The sequence below is a fragment of the Poecilia latipinna genome, unplaced genomic scaffold (genome assembly GCF_001443285.1).
Source record: "Poecilia latipinna isolate Pla-1442-1.1 unplaced genomic scaffold, P_latipinna-1.0 Scaffold3069, whole genome shotgun sequence".
NCBI lineage: Eukaryota > Metazoa > Chordata > Actinopteri > Cyprinodontiformes > Poeciliidae > Poecilia > Poecilia latipinna.
Window position 1 is genome coordinate 18,986 of NW_015115685.1, and position 25,124 is coordinate 44,109.

Here is a 25,124-nt window from a genome sequence, read left to right on the forward strand (position 1 = left end):
CCATGTTTGCCACAATTACAGCTCTTACTACTGGCATCCAATAACAGTGGAAATTGAAAGGTTGGAAATTAAAGGATACCACTTAAATCTCTGGCATAATTCAAAGCGGTAAACCAGAGGGGGAAAATGTTGTGCCATTGCACGCACTCCAAAACTTATGTTGTGTACTGACGGGAAATTATTACAGCTCTGCAGCTGCGTTTCACTAACGCTATGAGTTAGAGTGGAGCAGAAACACTTGGTATCAAATTCATAATGCATATCGTCACCTTGCCAAAATAAAAATTATGACCCAAGTCATTTTTTGCCAAAAGTGGATTTATTTTTTGCCTTAATTATCATTTGGCTGAATGAGTTGGTGATTTTTTTTTTCTTTTAGCCTAAATCACTTTTGACAAAAAAAAAATAAAAATGACTTGGGTTATTATTTTAGGAAGGTGACGAGATGCAGCTGCACATCTGGGCTGTGGCACTGAATTAACAGCAGGGGGCAGTGTTGAACTTAAGCTGATTATTTACAGTAGAAAAACTGAAATTAAAAGCATGCAGTTTGAGTGTTTTCATATTGGTGACCTTTAGGCTTTTGACGCTATGATAGACAAATATTTGGATTTGTCCAAATATTTGGACAAATCCAAATATTTGTCCAAATATTTGGACAAATATTTGGACAAATCCAAATATTTGTTGATTATGCAGTAAGAAACTGCATAATCAACTTTTATGCAGTTTCTTACTTGGCATGGACAAGGCCAATAGGTGAACAGACTATTGAAAAACAGAAAAACAGACAATTGAAAAAGCGACATGTTACTAACGTGCAGAAATAATTCACAGAACGTTGTGCATGGGGGTTTCTCTTAAATTTGACACCATGTGAAATGTACACAGACTTCTAGGGTTCATAGCCATTTCTTTTTCGTGGTAGATAAGCTTTGTCCATCTACTTGCTGTTTGTCAGATGGGTGAAAAGGTTTTGCCTGAGGTCAAAGGAGAAGGATGGGTTTTCTGCTGGAGGGTGTGAAGTTAATTGTCAGCTTTAGCTCATAAATGGTTCAGTAACATGTTTTAGATCACGTTTCACCACTAAGGACACGTTTGGGTCAACAGAAGTGAAATCCTCCCCGAGCTCGTCACTGAACGAAACCTCTGGACTCAAATGCGTCTGCTGGAACCGATACGTCGTCCTTGCCTTTATAGGCAAGGACCTGGTAAATGAAAGCAGCTGGGTGACTGAAATATAAGCAGGAATGGACCTTAGAAAAGCACATTACTGCATTGCTACACCAGCAGGTTTCTAAATCAGGCTCCTAAAATGAATCAGGTTGATTCTCTAAGCATCACCTGAATTCCTGATCCTTGATCGACTCCCGTAATTTTTCCTGTTCATGATCTCCCTGGGATAATATCAGAGATCTGGTGGTTTTCTTTGGCCCGGCGAGCCTGTCGTGATCTGCTGAGACATTAGGCATGTCCTCCTGGGAGCAGTGCTGGTTATCCTTATCAAAGGAAGTCACACAATACAGCAGAGGAATGTAAACCTCGATGTCTGCAGCAGCTGAACTTGGGGGCAAAAAACCTGAAAGTTTTTATTTCAGCGTTGGATATTTTTCATTCTTCAGCAGGTTATTTGGGGACACATTGTCCGAACATACGTGTTTTCGCCTAGTTTTACAGATGTTTTATTTTAGATTTTTCCTGGAAGTGAAGACAGCGGTTCAGTTTGGCTGTTAATATAATAACTTTGTTGCTGAAAAGTACACAAAAAGACCATCTTCAGAATATAGATCACTTGGAATAGCCATCACAGTTTGTAATAAAAATTATATCAGTTGTATGTAGCACTTGATTTCAGTCACGTTTTGCAAAATTGAAAAAACACCTATATTTACCTCGTATCCAAATTAGCAAGTTGTAATTTATAAATTAAAAGTTGGACTTGGATCTAAATATTTATGATATTAAATAACATTTCCCTATAAAAACATGTTCGCCTCTGATGGACTTTTCTTCCTACATTTTCAAAATATAAATAAATCTCACTAAATAAAATGAGTTTACATTATGTAAAGTAGTTATTTTGACTGTCTTTGGAACTGCATAAAATTATCCTGGATCACAAAATATGGTTAAGTCTATGCAGAGGTGGAGAAAGTACTCAAAAACTGTACTTAAGTACAGTAACGTTGTACTTCGTTACTTCCCACCACTGAGTCTATGTTCACCAAATCAGGAAATCTCCATCTGGAAAAACATAAACAACTAAATTTTTCTGTCTTGCCCTGCAGCATAGTGCTTCTGTCATAGCAAAGCATTGTGTTCTTTACATTTTTCACATCATGTCATGTTACATCTACAAACTTCAATGTGTTTTATTGATCTTTAGAGTGATGGTCCAGCAAAACGAAATGGATACTCGTGAAGAAGAAAGGATTGGATGAATGAAAGATAAACCTCTTTTGAAGACACTGACATGTTTCATTCATTCTCTGTATTTTAGCTCCATCTGTCCTCCGATTTACTCTGATTTCCACCTCCTGCCACATCCATGTTTTCATTGAGTAAGGAGTGATTGATGTGGGGCTTTTGGTTTTCTGTTACACACAAGGTTTTGTATGTTGGTCCAAAATGTTCCGTGTGTTCTTGACTCTGTTTGTTGAATTATGATCCTTAACAAACCTCCGAGGGTTCACAGAATAGTTAAGATTAAATAGATTAAATTAGATACAGATGGACTTTATTATGTAACTGAAATTGCTTGACAGATATGCACTAAAATGTTTTATCTCATAAAATCCCACTGAATCCCAATGAAACGTTGGTGGTTATGTGGGAAAATCTGGAAAGGTTAAAAGGAAATATGGTTATTTTGTCAAAGACAATTTAAAATGTTAGGACTGTGTAACATTAAAGTCAATATGAAATCTAATTTTTGAGGGATTATTTCCACTGAGAAAACACATTTTTGTTCTTTTCAATTTGTGCCTTTTTTTTTGCAACTAGATACTTAATGACATTAAGGTTTTGAGTTATTTGTACTTCATAGAATTTAAAAAAAGTTAAATTTACTTAAATCCAAAACCAAACAATCATTGAATTGGAGAAAACAAAAGACTCCAGACAGGCATTGTTCACCTGCTGTGTTTCCAAAGATCTGCATCATGGTTTTCTGTGACTCATTCTGTGGTTTAATCTTGACCTTTGGCCTTTGACTGTGACTTGGAGCATAAATCTGGATTGCATGCAGACCATGTAGCCCCAGGCATCTGACCCCTCTGGAGGGTGTGCCTTCAAGGTCTGGGGTCAATGAGAAGAAACTCATAAGAGAAGCAGATCTTCTCTTACTCAAAGTAATGTTCTTACACCTTGTGTCTCTGGTTAAAGGCTGTCCAGGTGATACTGATGGACAGGTTAGCGTGATATATGTGGGACTGAAAAGAAAAACTGGACAGATATTCATGTCTCAGAGAAATTAAGTACATTTAAAATGTAATCAAAAAGAATGGGTTATGGGTAAAGTTTATCTTAAAAAATAACTATATATATATGTATGTGTGTATGCGTGTGTTCAAGTGGTTTTTGTTTAAATATTTTATGTTTACCCAAGACAAACATCCTACACACAAAGGACATGAATAAATAAATAACAGGAGGAAAAATAATCGGTTTAAAAATAAAAACAGCTCAAAACATAATCAATAGAGATGGCAATTTCATTTTATTCTTATTGTACAGATTCTCCTGTGTCCTCTCTTCTCGACCCATGACACTCTGACATTCCTGCTTGCTTATTGGGCAGAAAGAGGCTGGGAACCGTGACCCTGGGGCGACCTGGGCTTCAGCTGCCACACAGGCGTGAGACCTCCAGGGGGACCGAAAAGACGAAACGACATGTTCAACCCAGAACCTTAAACTCTCACGGTCCAGTCACAGACTTTGGGTCACATTGAGAGTCACATCTGTTTCATTCCTGCTTTCTTCTGGTTGTTTGTGTGTAACATCTATTACATCAACTCTTATGCCCCCATCAGGCACATCTCTCTCTTGTGTCTTATCTGCAAAGGAATAAAATCACGCTCCCATCTAGTTGTCCTAATCATTCATTGTTTGGTTTATTGTATAATACGTTTTGAAGGTGGTCTTATCCGAGAGACACAGTGTGTCTCTTGGGATTCGTAACAGAAACAGTGCTACTTTTTCGGTGTGGTTTCCAGATGCCCTAAAATGAAAGGGAAAGTAAACCATATAGTGTTATTTAGTAAAGGTAGGTCATTTCTTGTGGGGAGGAACTTTCTTTGCACCTTAATTCTCTCTCTGTGCTTTGATTGGCCTTTATGATCACAAAGAAGAGCTTGAAAGTCAATTTGTGCCACTTAAATGTTCTTATTTCTTTTAATTCGTTTTTCAAATGTCAGGACAGGATTCAATCTTTAAAATCACGAGAGCAACAATTTACGAAAAAAAAAAAATCCTAATGTGACCAACTACAAAGCATAATCCCTTCTGCTGAAAACCCAGAGGTACAAAATAAAATGTCAATTCAGGGAAATGTGAGTCTGGTTTAACAATCTATTAGATAATTACAAGTTTTATGCTCAATTTCCGTATCTCCCTATTCAGCAGAATCTCTGTAGCTCCAATTATGGTCTGCTATTCAGTCAGCACATGTATTTAATAGAGGCTATTATGTGTTGCTTGGGATTTGGAAAGAAGGACTTTATCTGGTTTGGTTGATTAAAGGTTGGAAGGCATGTTCAGCCGTGGGAAATGAAATAGGGCATAGCTTTTTTTCAAACTTTTTATTTTAAATCAAGATAGAAGAAGGTGGGAAGAGTCTCGTTGCCACACATATCTTTTGTCATCCTTTAATCCTAACTGTACATATTTTTACTTTATAATAATTGCACATGTGTCCTGTTCATTTTTCCTGGAAGCTGGTTGTATGGAAATACTTTGAGAAGGAGCACAGAGTCTTCTGGAAACATGGCGTTTAAATCTACAGTGCATCTTTTAAACATTTAAAGGGACATTGGTTAACTAACTACAGTTATGCAGCACTTTACTGGTCTGAATGACTTCACTACAGACACAACACACACAGACACAGCAATTACAAATCACTGTGTATAAAGGGCTTTGAGGTGTTACTTTGACACACAGGAGAATCAAACTCACAACCTGGAAGCTGGTTTGAGTGTATCGCACAGGATCTCAATGAAACACATTAAAGTTTATCCCTGTAACTGATCAAACTGTGAAAAATCGAAGGGATGGATGTGCTAATTGTAAGTTAGGTTTGTGTGCATGGACAGTTGTTGGATTCATTTTGCCTTGTTTTTCTTCTCTGCAGACGTGAATGAATGTGAGGAAACCAACGGAGGCTGCGAGGCTCTTTGCTGTAACACCATAGGAAGCTTTTACTGCAGGTGTCCCTCTGGACAGAAGCTGAACGAAGATGGCAAAACATGTGAAGGTTTGTTGTGTTTTCATTTGTGTCACTCCAACATTTTATACATTTTACTTTTAATGTGCTCAGACACACACAAAAAAATTGTTTTCTTAGAAAAATAGTTATACTTTAGTTATTGTCTATAGTTGCCATTTTCTAACCAGATATCCTGAAATGCTGGTAAAAGGTAACATGTCACCTGACTTATATGACATTTAACTAAGCTGTTCATCTTCTTGGCCTCTAGGATGATATTGGATGCATTTTTACATTGTTTGTGCATAAAGGTGGTTTTTTTAAATGTTTTATAATTATATTTGATACTTGTTCAATATGGACTGGTTTAAGATCCTTGCAATATGATCACTTTGAGTAAAAATACCAAGAAAAGAAATGTGACTTCTGTTGCTAAAAAAAAAAAAAAAAACTTAACATTTTGACTTTTTGATCAGAGTAAAGCAAAAATATAGAACAATAACTAGAACATCAGCTCACAACTACCATTCTTTCCAGAGGTGTACTTATTTCTACGTCTTAGCTGATGTTTCTGGAGAACCTCAGTGTGCTACATTTATGCAGAATAAAGGTTTCTCTGTGCAGCAGCCAAACTCAGAGGAGGGTAAGGCTGTCTGCCGGGGGAACCCACAGAGAGATTTGATCCAGGACACGGTTATTTAGAGAGCTGATGTGAACGTTGTCACAGCTGGCTTTCATAGCCATCTGCCCTATACCACTGCTGCAAACAGCTACCCGCAGCATTGATGTCCTAATTGTCTGTAATTGGTAGAAATATTAACAGTGGTAGCAAAACGCTGGCTGGAAGCCTTGGATGTTGTACATGTTTAGGTTTAAGGCTATGTGTTTGTTGCTGCGTCTGCAGAAAATGATTCCCTTTCCACTTACATGGAGAGTTTTAGACCAAATGATTTGCTCTATGGAGGAGACACAAAACAAGGCCACTCAGACTTCAGTGTGGAGTCTTATGATATTGGCAGACAGAAGCATTTGATCAGTGGAGAAATTTTGTTCCCTGTAATAAAAAATAAATAAATACATGCTTGATTTTTTTACAGTTTGATCCTCATCTGAAGCCCTCAGGCACGTTCCTTTTTAGGAGTGATTTTCTGGGACTCGGAGGATGCCAATCAAAATAGAAGAGCCCGGCAGTAACAGCTGTTACGCTGCCGGTGGAGTAGCAGCATCTACATCATGCTGTCATGTCAAACAGAGTTTACAACCGAGGCATTTTACAAGCCTGAAGCTCTGCCAACCTCTGGCAGGTGTCAAAATAATGAGCAACGAAAACCAACATGGTTGCTCCTTTCATTTCTGAGGTCACTGCATTTACTTTGAGGGTTGTCCTCTTTGTTGGCAGACGAATTCGTTGTTGAGCTTAGGTGACTGTTTTGCACCAGCCAGTGGTGTTCATGAGCGTTCACGTTTTGGACATGTGAACAAAACAATGCTTTGAAAATTATGAACTTAAACTGAACGCAGCTCTCCCTGTAAATTGAGGCCTTAGGACCAAACTTTTGTTGATATATGCAGAAATATTTGCAATATTTCCCATCAAAAGCAAGAATTTGGTGACCAGTGTATGTGTGTGTGTGTGTGTGTATCCTGGTGCACACAGGACATCTCATTTTGTCACAGACATATCTATGTTTGTAAACACCTGTTAAACTTAACAGTATAGACAATATAATATTGTATCGATGAAAATAGATGAAGCTGAGCTGTTTCTGCTCCCCTGTTCTGTTGTCACAGTGCAGAGCCTGCTTCAGGCAGGCGGTGACACCAGCTCGGATTTTGTAGGTTCCTTTAGAGACGAGCAGAGGAATGAAGCGGCAGCTTAATGCATTCTCGCAAATTATCTTCCACCGTCGTAAAGGTACTGCTAAAATAACGGCACAAATGTGTCTTCAGTTTACATGTTGGAATTTTGCCAAATTAAGATGCTTGTTTTTGTCTATGTGAGGAAAGAAAACAAGAGGTGTAATACCAGAAGAAGCTGGCAAAGGCAATTATTAGGTTGACATTTGCCTTCAGAAACTCCTCAGTTTTCCTCAGCAGGGATTTAAGGTGAAATATCCCTTCAACTTTTTGTTCCGTATTTACATGGCAGCATCGTTTAGTTGTTGTCTGAACTACCGCGATCCAAATCTCCTGTTCCACCACATTCCAAAAATGCTCCTTTGGGTTGAGGTCTTGTGACTTTGGAGGTCATTGCAATACAATGAATTCGTTGTCATGTTCAGAACAGCTGGAGATGATTTGGACTTTTGTGAAGATGCTCACATGGTCGTAAAGAGCCTAAAAGAGGGGCAGGAAAATGTCTCCTGCATCATGACATCACCAGCCTGAACCGTTGATCTAAGCAGGATGGATCCATTATTATGTGTTGCATAAGTTGCATGAATGAGAATTGGTCCTTAGTCGGACATTGGATTTGAAACTCAGTGGAATCACCAGAAACTCTAAAATATTTCTGAGAAGAGGTTTTAAATTTGTGTTACTGAAAATGCATAAAGTCATTGTATACTGCCGAGGTTTCTGCTGGACATTTATCTAAAAGTCATTTCTCTTAAGACTGTGAAAGTGATGCGGACAATAAGAATGCTTTTTACGCTTTTATAGGTAGTATTAAGTGCTGAAGTGGAATGTATGTGCTGGCAAAAGATGAAAAGGTCTGGTGCTAAGCTCCTGAGAACACATTTTTTTTCTTGCAAGGCTCATTCCTTTCTCAGATGTTTGGATTAAAAGCATTGAATTTGACTTTTGGCACTTATCAAATTTGGCATTACTTTAGTGGCATTTTTTTTTTTTTTTAAATCTACGTCCATTTCAAAGGACTGGATGACAGCACATCCTTTAGTCTGCTCACATTCTTTGCTCTATTGCTATTTGCCCCAATAAATCCTGTCTTTGAATTACACGGGGTTCTTTGAAGAAAAGGTAAAATACAGAGGTCTTTAATGAAATGTTATAAATCAGCAAGAGAACAAATCAATCACTGCAAGATGGTAGAATAGAAAGATAATTTATTGAGGGTTCGAGCAGAACAATGCAGAGAGGACATTTGGAGCGAAAGGGGCATGTGAGGACCGGAGAGAAAGAGAGAGGAGGACCTACAACATGGTGGATTCTGCTTTGTCAGATGGGAGGGTGAAACAGAGAAGGAGATGGAGGCAGAGCAAAATAAGAGGTAGTCAAGCATGGGATGTCAGTCCAGGACTCTTCATTGAGTAACTAAAAAGTAGGTGCTGGATGGTTAAGTTTCTCTTCTGAAGGCTTTGTAACAAGGTTGACTCCAGTTATGGCTTTGGCATCAGGATGGTGGATTTTCTCCCTGGTGCTCATTGAAGCAACGGCATCTCTGGCTGCAAACTACCCGTATGTTTACTACAGAAGAATCTGTCACAGGCCTCATTGTTACCACGGCTATCATGGCTACAACACTGGCTACTTGCCTGCTGCAGGTAAGTGGTTCTTAATACAAAAAGTAGGTATAGCAATGTAAAGTTAGTGTTGTTGTTGTTTTTTTTTTTTTTTAGCTTTGGGGTTATTTTTCTCTGATCAGAGATTAGTGCACCTGCAGACATCAGCTATATGTTATTACAGATGCTTTAAAAAGCAAAAAAATGGAGGAGACTACCCTGTGCATGTTGTAGACCGTTATCCTGTTTGACTCGTCTGGATTTGGCACAATAGTTTGAGGATAACTGCACTGTAAAGCCTTCTTTTATTTTTATTGTTACCGGTTTGCTGATAAATCCTTTTCTTATATGTCATGTTTGGAGTTAAGTCAAGACATTGCAGAAATAGCGGCTGTGCACAATAAACACGTCGGCTTTCCTAAACTAATGTGAAATATCTCTCCTGTGAGACGACATTGTGCCGTGTTCAGAGCGTTCATGCAGCCGGCATTAAAGCCAGCGGCTGCTGAGGCTTTGGCTTCGGTCCGCTGAGGATCGTGTTCTGGATGTGGAAACTTGGGCTGGAGGCTGGAGGGGATCTGCTGACTGACTGTGAGACTGCAGCCGACAGCAACTAAGCTCTCATTACAGGAAAAACCAAAAGACTGCACGCTCCATTGATGGAAAAATGCATGGATGGCTCGTGCCAGCTTTCCTGGATGAAGTGAAACTCGGACTTGGCAGCAGAGACCCCAAGAGGAAGAAAGTTTAGGAGCTTGCTTCTGCTCCAAATGCTATATTTGAAGATACTGTTGGACATTACTGGGAAACGGGTTTAGCCAGAGGTTTTACAGGAGCTGCTATGCAAGTAAATGGAGAAATAGTAAGGATTGTACTCTTACTATTTTTGTTATTCTTGATCTAATAACAAAAGCAGAACCTTTACAAAATTCCCTGCAGATATTTTGATAAGGTTGATAAACGGTGGACCTTGTAAAGACATGATTTATGTGCAAATAACTCTGGTGCAAAGTGACACAAATAGGATGCAGATTGTCCAGATGCATCGCTGCGTTCATCCAGCAGATCATGAAGTTCTTTACATGGCAAGTTTTTTTTCTCTGTGTGTTACAAATGGTCTCCTACATTTATGACTTCCCAAAGGGCTGCAAAAATTATTACTTTCACCCCCATATTCCATATTTTCACCCAGTGCAAGAATTTGCATTGTGCTAAAGAGTGAAGAAAAAAACCTTAGTGGTGAGTCCAGACAGCCTCTGCAGGGGAGGCTCCAGAAGGTTTTGATACAGGGCAGAAATATCACTTAAACCTGGATGCATAAATACAGTGGATGTCTGCCTAATTATGGTTCAGTTTTCATGGCATCACCCATTTTGGGATTTTTCTGTGGAATTTAACTCCAAAAAAAAAAAAAAAAACATACCTATTTGCAGATTTTTCTCGTAGAGCATAAAAGAAGATACAGAATGGGCCACTGACGGCTGTTTTCAAATCTCCAGCCAGTAGCCAATCCAGGAGCGCCATTTATTTTCCTTGGTGCTAATTGCCTGAACCCACAAGTGTATTGATCGACATTAATGCACATTTGTTAGGGATGCATGATTTATCGGTAATAACATCAGGATTGGTCAATGTTAGTTTTTTTATTTTTATTTTTTACAGTAACGTTCTGATAAGTGAAACTGGATCATGTCAACAACTGATCTTTATTTCCATATCTTTTGTGTTTCTGGTATATGTTTGGCCATATTAAAGGTGGTTTCCCCCTCACATTCCCTTTTTTATCAGATTTTCTCTATCAGATCACACCTAGTGCATTCTGCTTTGCAAAATCTCCTCTGGAGTTGAATGTAAAAATAAACAAAACCCATAAAAGAACCTTTATATTTACATTTTGACCTTACATCTACCTATATCTATAGCACCTCTGTCGCTGCGTTGTAAAAATCACCCTTTTGACTTCAGTTTTGAAAGTCTGCTTTAGTAGAGATAATCGCCAAAGGGGAAGCCATCCTGTATCATCCTATCCTTATTTTATATTTTCAGTCTTTTCAGTGAAGAAGAGAAGAAAAGCGCCTGTTGTCCAAGGGACTCACCACTATTCCCTACCAATCCTGCAAAACATTTTAAAAATTATTAAATATGTTAGACTGTAGATCCCATAATTTGTAGTAAAGGTTTAATAAAACATGTACATTGGATTTTTAAGTCACTGAATGCCTGCTTCAGTGAGTGTTTGTGACATAGCAGGTCCAAAAGATGATGAAAAGTACTGACTGCATGTCGCTGTCTGTTAAAGGTAATTTATTACTAATTTCTTTGGTAATGTTTTCTGGGAACAGTCTTCTGAAATTAAGATTCTCTCTGCAGAACCTCATTTCATCAAATGATGTCATGTGTTTGTGTGTGAAATGTGTCCCTGGGGAGTCTGATTGTGTATTTTGTCTGGTTGGATAAATGTCATAAATGTACAGTTTGTTTTATCTTCACTGTTTGCTGTCATTTTGACAGCATGGAATTAAAAACGTGCGGCTTGTGGTGAAGCAAACTTTCTGCTGCAGGGACAGCAGTCGTCCTGCTCTTCAAACTTTCAGATCAGATCTCTTTTTGCACAGATCTCAGTGAATTCTTGAAATAGTTTCCTGATGAAAAAACCTGGCTGAGGTCAACATTATTCTGAACAAAACACCTCACACTCGGGCTCCTAAATAGTGTTTTATGATGTGTTAGCTTGTCTTACAGACCTCAGCCACAGCCAAACAGTTTCCCTTCCTTTTTTATTTTTATATGAGTCACTTGTTGCAGTCTGAAATATTTTCATTATATCTACTCCAATAGTTTAGTCAGTGTTGGAAAGAATAGGTGACTAATGTCCTAATCATTCCGATCTCGGCTGCTAGAAACTCAAATGGAGACGGGCTTCATATATCATCACAGGGGGGGGGTCTGCTCATGAAATTGATCAATCTTTGACCCCTGTAACCAATGCCGCCCAGATACATGGTTTGTTTGATTAGAAATCAGTTCACATGCGAAGGCTGTTCTATTTTCCACACCACAATATTCTCAGATGGAGAGTCCGCCTCTTCTGTTTGTTTATTCCCAGAGCAGTCGGCTGAGAGGAATGTTTTGGTTTTGAATCTTCTGGCTCAAGTTTCCATATGCTTCTTCACTCGGGGGGGTTCTGAAGAGCTGCAGGAATTTAAATGTGCTTATAAATGTTCAGTAGTTGTTTCCACATGGAGGTAAATGTTTGAGCTGCAGTAAGCTCGTAAAATACTTCCCCCCTCCATTCTCATCCATCCTCTCCTCTCAGCTGGAGGTGCATCTTTGTCCTAAAGCCTGGCTTATTAAGACCCTCTCACACTTTAGCAGTTCATTTGGGATTTCTTTTCTCGTAATGAGGAGTTTTACTGAAATTGTTCATGTCCGTTCTTCCTGTCTGGATCTTCTGTTCAGATATAGATGAATGCCAGGTCCATAACGGAGGCTGCCAGCACAGATGTATTAACACCAGAGGCTCGTACTATTGCGAATGCCACCCTGGCTCCAGGCTCCATGTGGACAGTCGCACCTGCCTCAGTGAGTAGATTTGGAAACATTCACTGCTGTTGACGTGGGATTAATGGACATATGGGTGCATTTTGAACCATTCTGGTGCAACACATTGATAAAATTACTGATGGTGCTAATTAAAAATATGTAATGGAAAAAAAAATAACAATAAAACAGCTTTTTTTACAGAATTAACTCTTGGAGAGATTTCAGTGTTGGTTCAAATGCATTTGTTGGTCATTTTATTTAAGTTTGCCATGGGCATTTAACTCTCAATGCTGCAGGTGACCACTTTGGAGCAAAAACCTAGATGTTCATTTAATCATTGGAAGGGAAGTATACAGAAATGAAGGAAGTTCAGAGTTGTATACAGAGTTTTATAAACCTGGTGCTGGCTTCAGTGTCCTTCCTGTTTGACATTTAGATTTGAAATCATTCTCTGTGAAGTCATTTATCTTACTACACAGATATGTTAGCAAGAACCCAACCATTCATGAAAGGCTCTTCTCTGACGGATGTTGAGTGAAGAAATAAAATATTACAACCTTTACAACAGAGTCCTGATGGAATGATTGTAGATGCAGCTCATTTGTGTTTATACTAATAAACTAGGTTTTTTATTCCGCTGTTCATTCCAGATAGTTTGAGTTCATGAAAGCACAAAAGCACATCGACTCACTCATCTGCCCGGTGAACTTCAGATGTTTCCCACACACTTAGCTTGTAGCTGCATAATATTTAATCTGGAAAACGCTGTGCGGTTTGACATGCACTCAGGATGGATTGGTCTTGACTCCAGTCTCTCGGTACGAATAACACAGCCTTTGAGTTCTTCTACTAGTTATTTTCCACTAAATGATTCAGACCCATCTGTTACTTCAAAGAGGACAAATGTAGGTTGGGAAGAAGTGGGATCAAATTGAACCGAACCTCATTAATTAGTGGATGAGTAAGCCATCCACTGTGGATGCCAATCGCTCAGGTGTCTCTGAGTTTTAACTTTTTATTGTGATGAGCTTTTAGTTTGAAAGGGTCCAGAAGTTAGAGATTTCACTTCAGATTTATTCCTGCAAGTTGCCTAATCTTCTATTTTCACATTTTCAGCCGTGTACTCATGCGCTGTCCGCAACGGAGGATGCGAGCACTACTGTCTGCAGCAGTCGGCTTCACATTTTCGCTGCCGCTGCAAGCCAAATTACGTGTTGGCAGAGGATGGCAAGCACTGTAAACGTAAGTGACCATGCTGAACATATATAAAACATGCACCACCTAAACACACAAAACAAAAAAGAAAAGAATTGGACTGTTCCCAACTAATGAAAGGTGAGCTTCTAAACATAATGTTAAAAACACCTTGACTCATTCTGCTGGTAGCTGTAATTTTATCTCAGGAAGACTAAGATTGAATACCATTCTGTGTCTTACTGAGTTACATTTATTGTTTGTTTTTTTTTTTCTTCATAATAATTGTTTTCATATCCAATGCTTGTTTTAATCACCTCAGTCTCAAAGGCTTCACAGTCAAGTATGGTCTTCCAAATGTAGGAAATTATACATGAATTTCCATCTGCTAAATGACGAGCTTTTAGATGTCTTTTCTTTGTGATTGTTGGCTTCCTTTAATTATTCAGAGGTGAATGCTCTGATCATGCTAGCAAGACGGGCTGCCACAAGTTAATTTCTGCAGAGGGAGCCCAATGAAGAAGAACTCAATTCAAAGCTATGCACATGTCGGGCATTAACATTTAGAAAAAACAAGTTTCATAGATTTCTGCTGTAAAATAATGGAGACTGTGATGGTGAGGAAGGCATGCTTTTTGCTCTCCAGTGCAGAATCCTTGTGCAGATCAGAATGGAGGCTGCATGCATGAGTGTCGAGTTGATGGAGGAAAGCCTTTCTGTGATTGCAAACGTGGCTACCTACTGGCTGAAGATGGGAAAACCTGTGAAGGTATAGTTTCAAATTCATTTTCTTAGTAATGCGTGGAGTGGAAGTTCAATGTTAGGTGAAGTAAAAGTACTTTAAAATTCCATCTGAAGTCATTTTATGGATATTTAAGGCTTTCACTCTCTGAGCCAAAGTTTCAAATAGCTGCTGGATCAACTCTGTTTGAAGATTGTTTTAAGAAATAAAATGTATTTGGAACATTTTGCAAAAGTAAGACATAGAAAGTATAGTCATAAACGTAAAAACTATAAACTATAAATGAAAATAAGACATCTGATCCTGCAGCTGTGTGTGTGGTTAGGATCTGCTGAAGCTGTGAAGGTTATATTGTTTTTAGGCCTATAAAAAGCATTTGATTCACAAGCGGCACATTCAAAATGTCACTGAGCTTGTGCAGACCATGTGCAATCCGTCCCACAGTTCACAATGCTTAAACACGTCCTTCCTCAGATATCGACGAGTGTAAAACAGAGGAAACCAACTGTGCACATGGCTGCCGCAACACGCTGGGCTCCTACGCTTGCGTTTGCAACACCGCCTATGAGCTGGGATCTGATGGGAAGCAGTGTTACAGTCAGTCTGAATATCATCGCGCATGTTAAACTCTGAACTCGTCTGATTGAGCCCCATTCCTCCTGACGGACCTTCTGACCTCACTGTGAATGTTAGGAATTGAGATGGAGATTGTGAACAGCTGTGAGAGCAACAACGGTGGATGTTCTCATCGCTGCCAGCATTCGACCAGCGGGCCCGTGTGCACCTGTAACCATGGTTACCGGCTCAACGATGACCTGAAAACCTGTGTTGGTATGAGACTGCAATGCGCTCAAACTGATGTGAAGGACCTGAGTATACGTTAGCCGATTGCATGATCAGCATCAGCATACATAGACTGTAGTACTTTGTTGCTTATATGATGTCGGTACCGGAATGTTTTCTATTTCTGTTTTCCAAATACTTGCAGCCACTCCGCAAAGAATTGGATAAAATTTCAGGCTCCAAGAAGTGCAAAGCTAGTGCCGGCTTACTCCAAGAAAACTTTAATTTCAGCAAAATGTTGCTTTACAAAGTCTTTACAAACGCTCAACACCCTTTGTATCTTTGTTCTGCCACTCCACAACTATGCACCACATTATGTTGGTCTGTCACATAAGTTCCAGATATATGGCAAGACAAAATGTGAAAAGGAACATGAATATTTTTGCCATATTTTAGTTTTTTTTTTTTATCTTCACTGACAAATCTAACCCAAATTCACTTCACTTTTACCTGTCTGCACAATGTTTAACGAATTTACATCTGTTTTGTGTCATTTTTACATCTGCAAACATAAATTGGAGTTATAAAGGCTCCCTGATCAAACTAGCTGTCTGCAACAGTACTGAAAAGTTATAACGCATTTATTATTAGTAAATCGTGTAATGTGGAGTTCTATCTTCCAAAATGTTCATAAAGTCCAAGAGCCATCAGTATAAATAATTTCCAACAAGAACTGAACTCTGTTGAACTTTCATGTATGCTCATAAAATTAGATTCACAAGACTTTACACAAAGTTATCACATTTGATTACTGTAGCAGCATTATTAGCTCAGTCGACGCTACAACTTTGCCAAATACACATAAAAACAGAGGGGAGAAAATGCCATTAACCGCATTACATATTTGTTTTAATGTGCTCATAAAATCTTCACGCACTTTAAGAATTTGTAGGGTAATGGTAAATTGTATTTGTGTTTAGGAGGTGGAACATTATTGAAGTTTGGTGAGCGTTTATCATAACCAAAGAATAAAGAGCAGAGGTTTAGCTCTAAATATATATATTTTAGTTGTAACTTGGCTGCAATTGGTTGCTAAATCAGCACACTTTATATTTTCTCATTAAAGATTTCTATCAGAAAGCAGTAAAGCATATTTTTTGTGTGTGTGTGTTTTCCTGCTTGTTGTGTTTGTCAGATGTTGATGAGTGTGGAGAACAGAGCTCCTGTTGTGAGCAGGACTGCACCAACTACCCCGGGGGTTATGAATGCTACTGCTCAGCAGGACACAGACTCAATGCAGATGGATGTAGCTGTGACGGTATGTTTTGCCCCCAGGTAAAACATGGCTGACTCTGCTAATTTATTTCAGATTCTGCGGGTTTGTTATTTCGTTGTTGTTCTAACTTTACCTTGAGATGTAGCAAAAGCTGTTGACCTTTTGCTGTGTCTGTGTTGTTCAGATGTGGACGAGTGTCTGGCTGCTAATGGCGGCTGTGATCACACATGCCAGAATATCGCCGGCTCCTTCCAGTGCTTCTGTCGCCGGGGTTTCCAGCTGGACGAGGACAGGCGCTCCTGCATCCGTGAGTTTCAGCCATGTCGTTTCATTTCATTCTTAGCGATAAGTAGTTCCAAATTCACTTCCTACAGGCTAAAAGTGAATTAAGTTTTGTTCAGTTCACCACCTGTTCTTAACTAAGTTCATCTTCAAAAAAACACAAAGTAGTTTCCCTTCAGTCATAAGTTTTTTCTGTGTAATACATTTAAAAAATAATAATTATCCACAAATTAGCATACAGATTATTGCATCATGTTGCATTTGCAACCTGGTCTTTGCCACATTCAGCAAACATGGAAATACCTAGCACTCTAAAAATATTTGGCAACACTTTATTTGAAGGGGGGTGAATAAGACTGTCATGACACTTTCATAAACATGACATAACACCTGTCATGAACATCAATAAGCCTTCATGAATGTGTATGACTGTTGTCATAAAGCGTCATTCGGTAAATTATGACACTTTTAATACAAAGTTGACATTATTCAAAATGTCTTTGTTATGACAACTTGACATTAACCAGGAAATCATTACTGATGTAAATTTGTTATAAAAGTATTACTGATTGCACTTTAAAAATGAGGTAACTTTATGTTATTAAAGGTAAAGTGTAAACAGTAATTATTTCCTGGTTAATGTCAAGTTGTCATAACAAAGACATTTTGAATAATGTTAACTTCGTATTAAAAGTGTCATCATTTACCGAATGACGCTTTATGACAACAGTCATAAATATTCATGAAGGCTTATTCATGTTCATGACATGTTATGTCATGTTTATGACAGTGTCATGACAGTCTTATTCAACCCCCTTCAAATAAAGTGTTACCAAATATTTAAAGGTTTTAATGTGGGCAAAAAAAGAATCTGTTTTGGCTAGAGGACGTTGTCAGCTTTTTTTTCCCCCCACATTAAAACCTTTATGTATGTTTGGACTGCTGGTTATTTCCATCTTCTGTAGGTATTCATAACCCATTAAATTTTTTTCACGTCTCTTTTTGGCATTTGAGTTGTGAGCACTACTTTTCTCCTCATGTTTAATTCACCACCTTTTTCTTTATAGTTTCAATTGCAAAACAATCTATTAAGACCACATTTTTACTTTGTGTCGACTTTCAAACCACTGTGAAATTTTGGCACATAAACATTTGGAGTGCACTTGTAATAAGAACACGTTGTCCAATACTTTCTAAACCCAGGATGCCAATTTTTTTGGAGTTTGTCCAGAGTATTTAAACCTGTTAGACCCTTTTTTTTCTTATCGGAAAAGCTCTAGCTTATTCCAGCTGGACGGAGATCACCTGTGAGCGATAAATTCATGTCTTGCTCTAAATTATGACAAAATCTAAAAAGGTTCAAAGGGTAAAAGTGCTTTAGCTGAGTCACTGTAAAATCCTGATTCTTTAAAAACATGTCGGCTGTCAAAATCTTTACTCATCTAACTGAGGTGAATCTTGATGCCTTGATTTAAGATTTTAGTGCCTTGCTCGTGGAGCATGTCTACTTATGACAGGAAGAATCTGGAATTGAATTCATAACTTTCAGATTTCAAGTCTGCTACTCAGTCACCCAATAAATGCTGTTGTCAAAATTAAGAATTTCACATTTATGCCATTTTTGTTCCTATTAAAAACAGACTTTCAAAGAGGCATAAATAATTTTAGTTTTAACTGTATGTTTTAATCACCATAGCTACAAGACTATTAGAAATTGCAAATACAAGTTTTGTGCATTTTTTTGTTTTTACAAGGTCTAATATTGCAATTTTACTAATGAATGGCAGAGAAGTTTTCAGAGTTGAAGACGCTTTGATTCACTTTAACCTGTTAGGAATCTTATGTGGCCTCATTTTACCTTTTAAAATGTTCTCTTTTTTTTTCTTGATAAAATGTTAAAAATATCTAAATCCCAGTGACATTTCAGTGTACACTTACTGAAATGATGTTTTGTGTAATTTGGTGGTGTGAAAAGCATGCTGATTACTTCCTAAACATTTGTAGAAACTGGTTATATAACTGTGTATATATTAGTGTGTATATAAACAACTGCTTAAGAATTTAAATCGAGTTATTCATATCGAAATAAGTAGGATTTGAGTTATGAAGCAGTATGCTCCATCCATGCCACATTTGTGAGTTTTTCTCTTGCTCCATTGCAGCTCTCGAAGGTGCAGTTGAGTCTCTCTCCAGCGGAGGCGCCATCGAGCTGTCCCTCATTCACCCCCAGCTCACCTTGCTCCGCGACTACGACCAACCCCTGGAGCGTTACGACGACTACGAAGATGACGATGGGGAGCTCAGGGCCGAGAGCAGCCTGGCCGAGAAATTTGGTGAGTTTTCTCCCTCTGCCATTATTAACTCATTTTCATTAACATGAAACCTGCATCTGATTACCAGGCCTCTGTGAAGTGTTTAGACTGACTCTTTCAGAGGAAGACCACACGGGGAGTGTTAATTATCTCAGTTCATGCTTCCAGACGACCAGGAAACTACCAGGCAGGAATGCTGCGGCTTATCTGGCACAGTAGCTGATTTAACCAGGGAACCAGAGATATTTTTTCAGCTGTGCATATCTGATGAACATTCTCGATAACAATGTAATCAAAACTGGAAACAAGTGGCACACACTTTACTGTCTGATTTTGGTGTATATCATAGCATAATGTTACAATTTCTGTGGCATTCTTTGTCTATTTGATTTGGAGTCGTGGACTGTCTCATTTGCTCGAGCAGCAGTGTTAGAAAAAGTCCAAAACAGGCAGATAAAACAGTGTTTCTGCTTGACTGGTCATGGTTGCAGCTGTTGGTAATTATTCTGTTTTCAGTGTGCCTGGACGACACCTTCGGCAGCGACTGCAGCCTGACCTGTGATGACTGCACTAATGGGGGACTATGCAACATTTGGAAAAACGGCTGCGACTGTCCAGACGGATGGACGGGAATCATCTGCAATCAGAGTGAGGGCTGACCAGAGACACACTCATCACCTGCATGTCGCTGTGATTGCAAATGTTCCCTCCTGTTAGTAATCTAAACTGTTGAAAAATGTCAACCTCGCAGCCTGTCCTGTGGGGCATTTTGGAAAAAACTGCTCGTTTTCCTGCAAGTGTAAAAACGGAGCCAGCTGCGATTCGGTCAGCGGGAGCTGCCGCTGCCCTCCTGGTGTGACTGGAGATTTGTGTCAGGACGGTGAGAAACCTCTATTTTTTTATGGTTTTGTTCTTACCATAAAACATTAAATTGCCGAAACATAATTCATAAAGCTATTTTAAATACAGTGCCTTGAAAAAGCATTCATACACCTTGCACTTTTTAACATGTTGACACGAGAACCACCAAATTCAATAGATTTTATGTGCTAGACCAACACAAAATAGGGGAATGATATATGATTAATAGTTTCTTTCTAGACATGAAAACTGCATTGTGCATTTGAATTCAGTTTTCTTGAGTTTTGTAGAATTGCTGCTCCCTGCAGTCGCAGCTGGAAGTCGTTTCGGATGTTTACCAGCTCCGGACATCTGGAGGCTGAAGTTTTTACCTCTTATTTGTAAAATAATTCAAGCTCAGTCAGTCTGAATGGAGAGTGTCTGTGAGAAGTCAGTCTACATTATTGCCTCAGATTTGTAATTAGACTTAGTTCTGTGCTTTGAGTAGGCCATTGTATCGCCTGAATATGCTTCAGATCCATTTCATTGTATCCCTGGTGAAATGTTCAACAAACTTTATGTTTAGGGTTGATTTCCTGCTGGAAAGTGAACCTCTGTCTTCTTTCGTGACCTTTCTGCAGTGTTCCTTGGTCTTCATGACCCTAATGTTTTCTAAGAATCCTTTGAGATCTAGATTAAACTACACACAAGTGGACTATTTATTATTTAGATTCATTTTTTTAAGTTAATTTCTTGCACTGTATTTTATTTAGGAGCATCAGAGTAAAGGACTGAATATAAATACATAAAAAATGTGTTTTCCACTTCAGTTATGTTGCAGTTTATGTTGGTCCCTCAATAAAAAAATTCTAACAAAACACACTGAAGTGTGTAGTTTTTAAGAGGGCAAGATGTGAAAAGGTTTTTCAGTGATTTAATAATGTGGCATGTCTTCTGTCTCCAGGTTGTCCTAAAGGTTTCTATGGGAAGCAGTGCAACAAGAAGTGCAACTGTGCTAACAACGGCCGCTGCCACCGAACCTACGGAGCCTGTCTGTGTGAAGCCGGACTGTATGGACGCTTCTGTCACCTTCGTAAGACTCCTAAAACACTAACCTCCCACTTTGAAATGTTCATTTCCTGAGCCTTGCATTTCTATTTCAGAGTAAAAAGTCATATTTCTATACCTTGTAACACAAAATTGTTAATTTCAAATGTAAATGTTTTCCTAAATCTTAATTTCTAGCATGTCCTAGGTGGACCTTTGGAGCTGGCTGCTCTCAGGAGTGTCAGTGTGACCAGAAAAAGACAAAGGACTGTCATCGCCACCATGGCACCTGTATCTGCAAACCTGGTTACCACGGCAGCACCTGCAATGAAAGTGAGAAACATGCTAACTGTGTCAATTTTTGAGAGCCTGTCCCTTTTTTATGTCATTACATTAAAATATATTTTTATGAAAAACAAACAATAAAGTCACAATAACAAAACAGAGAGTTAATGCTTTCACAGATAAAAGAAAAATTCTTCAAAACTAACCAGTTGTCTACGCACAATCTTTTCTCCCCATTTTTTGCTGTGAAATATGTTTATAAACATCTGATTATATACATCTGTTTTTAGTTTCAGGGCTTAAATAACATATAGATCTCCATATATGCAACCACTGCCTAAGGCTTTGGTGTTTATGTTTCTTGGAGCGTATTCAAATTACAACCATACAGATAATTATTGCATAGAGTCCAGACTCCCTGCTTTAATTTAAAGGTATTCTCATACAAATTAGTGGAAGGGTTTAGTAATTACAGCTTTTTTACCTTTTACTTTAAAACAAACAAACAAAAGAAAAAACAAACTAACATAAATGGACAGTTGGCCTGAGTGGTATTTACTGATTCCAGGCTTGACTAGAATGATTTTCTAGTGACTGAACAAATGGAGATGTGCATAAAAATCTTTTTTTTTTTTTTTCAAACTGTGATTACCTCGAAAAAAAACATGCTATCATCATCACTTTCCATCAGAAGTGCTTCACAAGCAACAATATCACTGCTAATGAAATTTCACTCAAAGTGAGGCTTGGAAACACATAAGAAACTCCAGTAAATGTTCCTAGTGACGATTTAAATAAGAGAGACTTTTGGACTCTTGCCTGGCCTCAGGCAGGACGACAATGTGTGAGTTCTACCCGTTGCCAGGCCCGCTCACAATTTGCCATAAAAAACGGATGAGATCAATTCATTGTCCAAGAACAACTTGGACCAACTATCCAGGAGCAGGTTAGTGGTTGAACGGAGCTTTCTCCTCTTAAATGGAGCAGAAAGTTGACAATGAAGTAGCTCAGAGATTTTCAGCCCATGGCCAGAAACCTGTTCATAGCTTAGTGAGAAACCTGTGATTGACCCACTAGCTGCTGTCAGAACGGGCCACCATCAATCAGGATTTGGCCCAGACGTTCATGTCCTGCATTTGAATTGCTCAGGTGTTTAAAAAAAGAACAAGCTGATGCTTTCCGTAAACTTGATGGATTTGATAATGAATACCTTCAAAACCTACTCAACTCACAGCATTTCGGCATCCAGACATGAAGACGGTTCGCTGAATTTGATACTAACAAAGTGTAATGATCACAGTGTAATAAGGGAAGAAGAGGAGGGTAATTTTCAGCTCTGACAACTTTGTGTTTTACGCGATGAGTGAAGTGTGTGCTCTGTTTTGTGTCCAGGCTGTGAAACTGGTACTTTTGGACTCGGCTGTGAGCAGAAGTGTGCCTGTCCACCTGGAGCGTCCTGTGATCATGTGACTGGAGCGTGCCAACGAAAATGCCCCGCTGGGCGTCATGGGGAGAAATGTGAGCAAGGTAGAGACGAAGACATAGAAGTGTAATTCTCATCCTGAATTGGAAAAAGGTCCATCCTGTGTGTGTTGTGTTGTGTATCAGAGTGTCCAGAGGGGATGTTTGGACCTGGCTGCATCCAGCCGTGTAACTGCACCGGTGCGCCATGTGACAAGGAGACAGGACAATGCCACTGTCAAACTGGGATGCATGGAGAGCACTGTGAGAACTGTGAGTGAGCATGCATGGGTGTAAGTGTGGATGCAACACAATGACGCAGTTTTCCACAATAAGATCATTTTTCCTCCTCAGTGTGTCCGGAGGGTTTCTGGGGTCCCGGCTGCAGGGAAACCTGCCCCGCTTGTGAGAACGGGGGTGCCTGTGATAAACACAACGGGTCCTGCAGCTGCCCGCCTGGATACATGGGAACACTCTGCCAAACCTGTGAGTTACAGCAGCAGGCCTTTTGGGGAAGGTGTCCATAGCAACGTGCATTAAGCAGTCCACTAGATGAGAAGGATGGCTGGGGTGTGGAATAGTGAGGTGGCGCTGTTTGGATGTGAAATGAAGGAGCTGGAAGACAGATGGGATCATTTTTCTTTAAGGTCATTAGCTAAAAATCCTCCAGCCGCCTCAGAGGTTTTCCTGAGTGGATTTCAACCACGAGCTGGCTCTTAAAGCCACCTTTATGGGAACTTGGTGCTTCACAGGCAGTCATCTGGAGTTGGTTATAGAAAAGTCATTTTGATCTTGATATATAAATATATATTTTTTTCCTATGTAGCTTGCCCAAGTGGACGTTTTGGTCTGAGATGCCAGATGAAATGTGTGTGTGAGAACAATGCTCGCTGTGACCCAGAGAGTGGACAGTGTACCTGCGCTCCTGGATGGACTGGACACGACTGCAGAAAAGGTAAAGGCCTCAAAGAGCCGAGCTGTAGGCATTTAAAAACTCTTCTGATGATTCATGCATTCTTTGTTGCAGTTTGTGATGCAGGGCACTGGGGCGCTGGCTGCGCAGAAACATGTGACTGCAGAAATGGAGACGGAAGCTGCGACGCTGTGACGGGCCGGTGTAGCTGTGAAGCAGGATTCACTGGACCGAGCTGCCAGCAGAGTATGCTTCTATGTGCTGACTTCCAACAGTATTTCCTGAACTTCTTTACCTGTTTCATATGTTGTCATATTGCAGCCTCAAACTTTTGTGTATGCTATTGAACTTTTATGTGATAAACACACACAAGTTTATCACATAAACCCACACGTGACTGTAAAATGAAAGGGGGATAGACAGCTCTGGGAAAAAATGAAGAGCCCACTGCACTGAACCCCATTGAAAACCTCCTGGTTTTTCCACCAAATATTGATTTCTGAACTCTTACTGAGTTAAAACATTAGTGTTGTTGTTTCTAAATCAATATGAACTTGTTTTCTTTGCATTATTTGAGGTCTGAAAGCTCTGCATCTTTTGCGTTATTTTGACGGTTTCTCATTTTCTGGAAATAAACAGTGCATTTTTGCTTGGCATTTCGGATACAGTCAGTAGTTCATAGAATAAAAGAACAATGTCCATTTTACTCCTGTCTTGTGTTTGCGTTACCCTCAGAGTGCCCTGCAGGTCTGTTTGGTCTGAGTTGTCGTCGCGTCTGTCAGTGTGAAAATGAAGCGCAGTGCGACCATGTGAGCGGCGCCTGCACGTGTCAGGTGGGATGGACGGGTTCCTTCTGCGAAAAGCGTAAGAGAAACCCCGTGAAGCCAGACTCGCTCACTTTAACAATGCGATGTGGTTTTGTAAGAGAGGTCTGTATTTCAGCGTGTCCTCAGGGTTTCTACGGTCTGGACTGCCAGGAGAAGTGTTTCTGTCAGAACGGTGGGAGTTGCGATCACATCAGCGGCGTTTGTTCCTGTCCTGCAGGCTGGATCGGCCCATTCTGCAATCTGAGTGAGTGACGGTGCAGGTGCTGAGTCCTCAGAGGGCGACGATATGTCAGGATTGTTCAGGTTTCTTAATGATAACAGGGAGTGGTTTCTCTCCACTATTGCCATGTGCTTTATTGGCACGAGGGATTGCTCCAAAGTCAACAACTTGATACAATCAACTGGTCTTCTTCAACTGGATATCTTTGTACTATCTTGAATTATATGATCAGCAGATTCTGACTGCAGTTTTTATCAGTTCAGTTGCTTTGGACTGTCTGTCCACACAACTGGACACATTTCTGTTTAAAACACCAGGTTTTGTGATGTTAAAAAAATATCTTGGATATGTCACAAACAGACATATCCTGTTTAACTCTGTGTAACCTCATATTGTTTAAAAGAAGAAAAAAAAAACAATGTAAGAAATAAAAATCTGTAATTACTTTCTTGCATAATTTTTCACACACTTGAGATTCAAGTCAGTCATCTTGGTCTATATCAGTGGTTCCCA

At 39.4% G+C, this 25,124-nt stretch overlaps 1 protein-coding gene across 1 annotated transcript in view; it reads left to right on the forward strand.

The window, feature by feature from the left end:
• Positions 1 to 25,124, forward strand: part of LOC106940036 (multiple epidermal growth factor-like domains protein 6) — a 50,579-nt gene that overhangs the window by 13,647 nt on the left and 11,808 nt on the right. The window contains exons 2-21 of the mRNA XM_015022655.1: positions 5,351 to 5,473; positions 12,346 to 12,468; positions 13,546 to 13,671; positions 14,270 to 14,392; positions 14,840 to 14,962; positions 15,059 to 15,196; positions 16,344 to 16,466; positions 16,609 to 16,731; positions 18,869 to 19,039; positions 19,535 to 19,666; positions 19,770 to 19,898; positions 20,823 to 20,951; positions 21,104 to 21,238; positions 22,583 to 22,717; positions 22,799 to 22,924; positions 23,006 to 23,137; positions 23,478 to 23,606; positions 23,679 to 23,810; positions 24,300 to 24,428; positions 24,507 to 24,635. Of these exons, the coding sequence (XP_014878141.1) occupies positions 5,351 to 5,473; positions 12,346 to 12,468; positions 13,546 to 13,671; positions 14,270 to 14,392; positions 14,840 to 14,962; positions 15,059 to 15,196; positions 16,344 to 16,466; positions 16,609 to 16,731; positions 18,869 to 19,039; positions 19,535 to 19,666; positions 19,770 to 19,898; positions 20,823 to 20,951; positions 21,104 to 21,238; positions 22,583 to 22,717; positions 22,799 to 22,924; positions 23,006 to 23,137; positions 23,478 to 23,606; positions 23,679 to 23,810; positions 24,300 to 24,428; positions 24,507 to 24,635 (2,610 nt within the window). The remainder of the gene's footprint in view (positions 1 to 5,350; positions 5,474 to 12,345; positions 12,469 to 13,545; positions 13,672 to 14,269; positions 14,393 to 14,839; positions 14,963 to 15,058; positions 15,197 to 16,343; positions 16,467 to 16,608; positions 16,732 to 18,868; positions 19,040 to 19,534; positions 19,667 to 19,769; positions 19,899 to 20,822; positions 20,952 to 21,103; positions 21,239 to 22,582; positions 22,718 to 22,798; positions 22,925 to 23,005; positions 23,138 to 23,477; positions 23,607 to 23,678; positions 23,811 to 24,299; positions 24,429 to 24,506; positions 24,636 to 25,124) is intronic.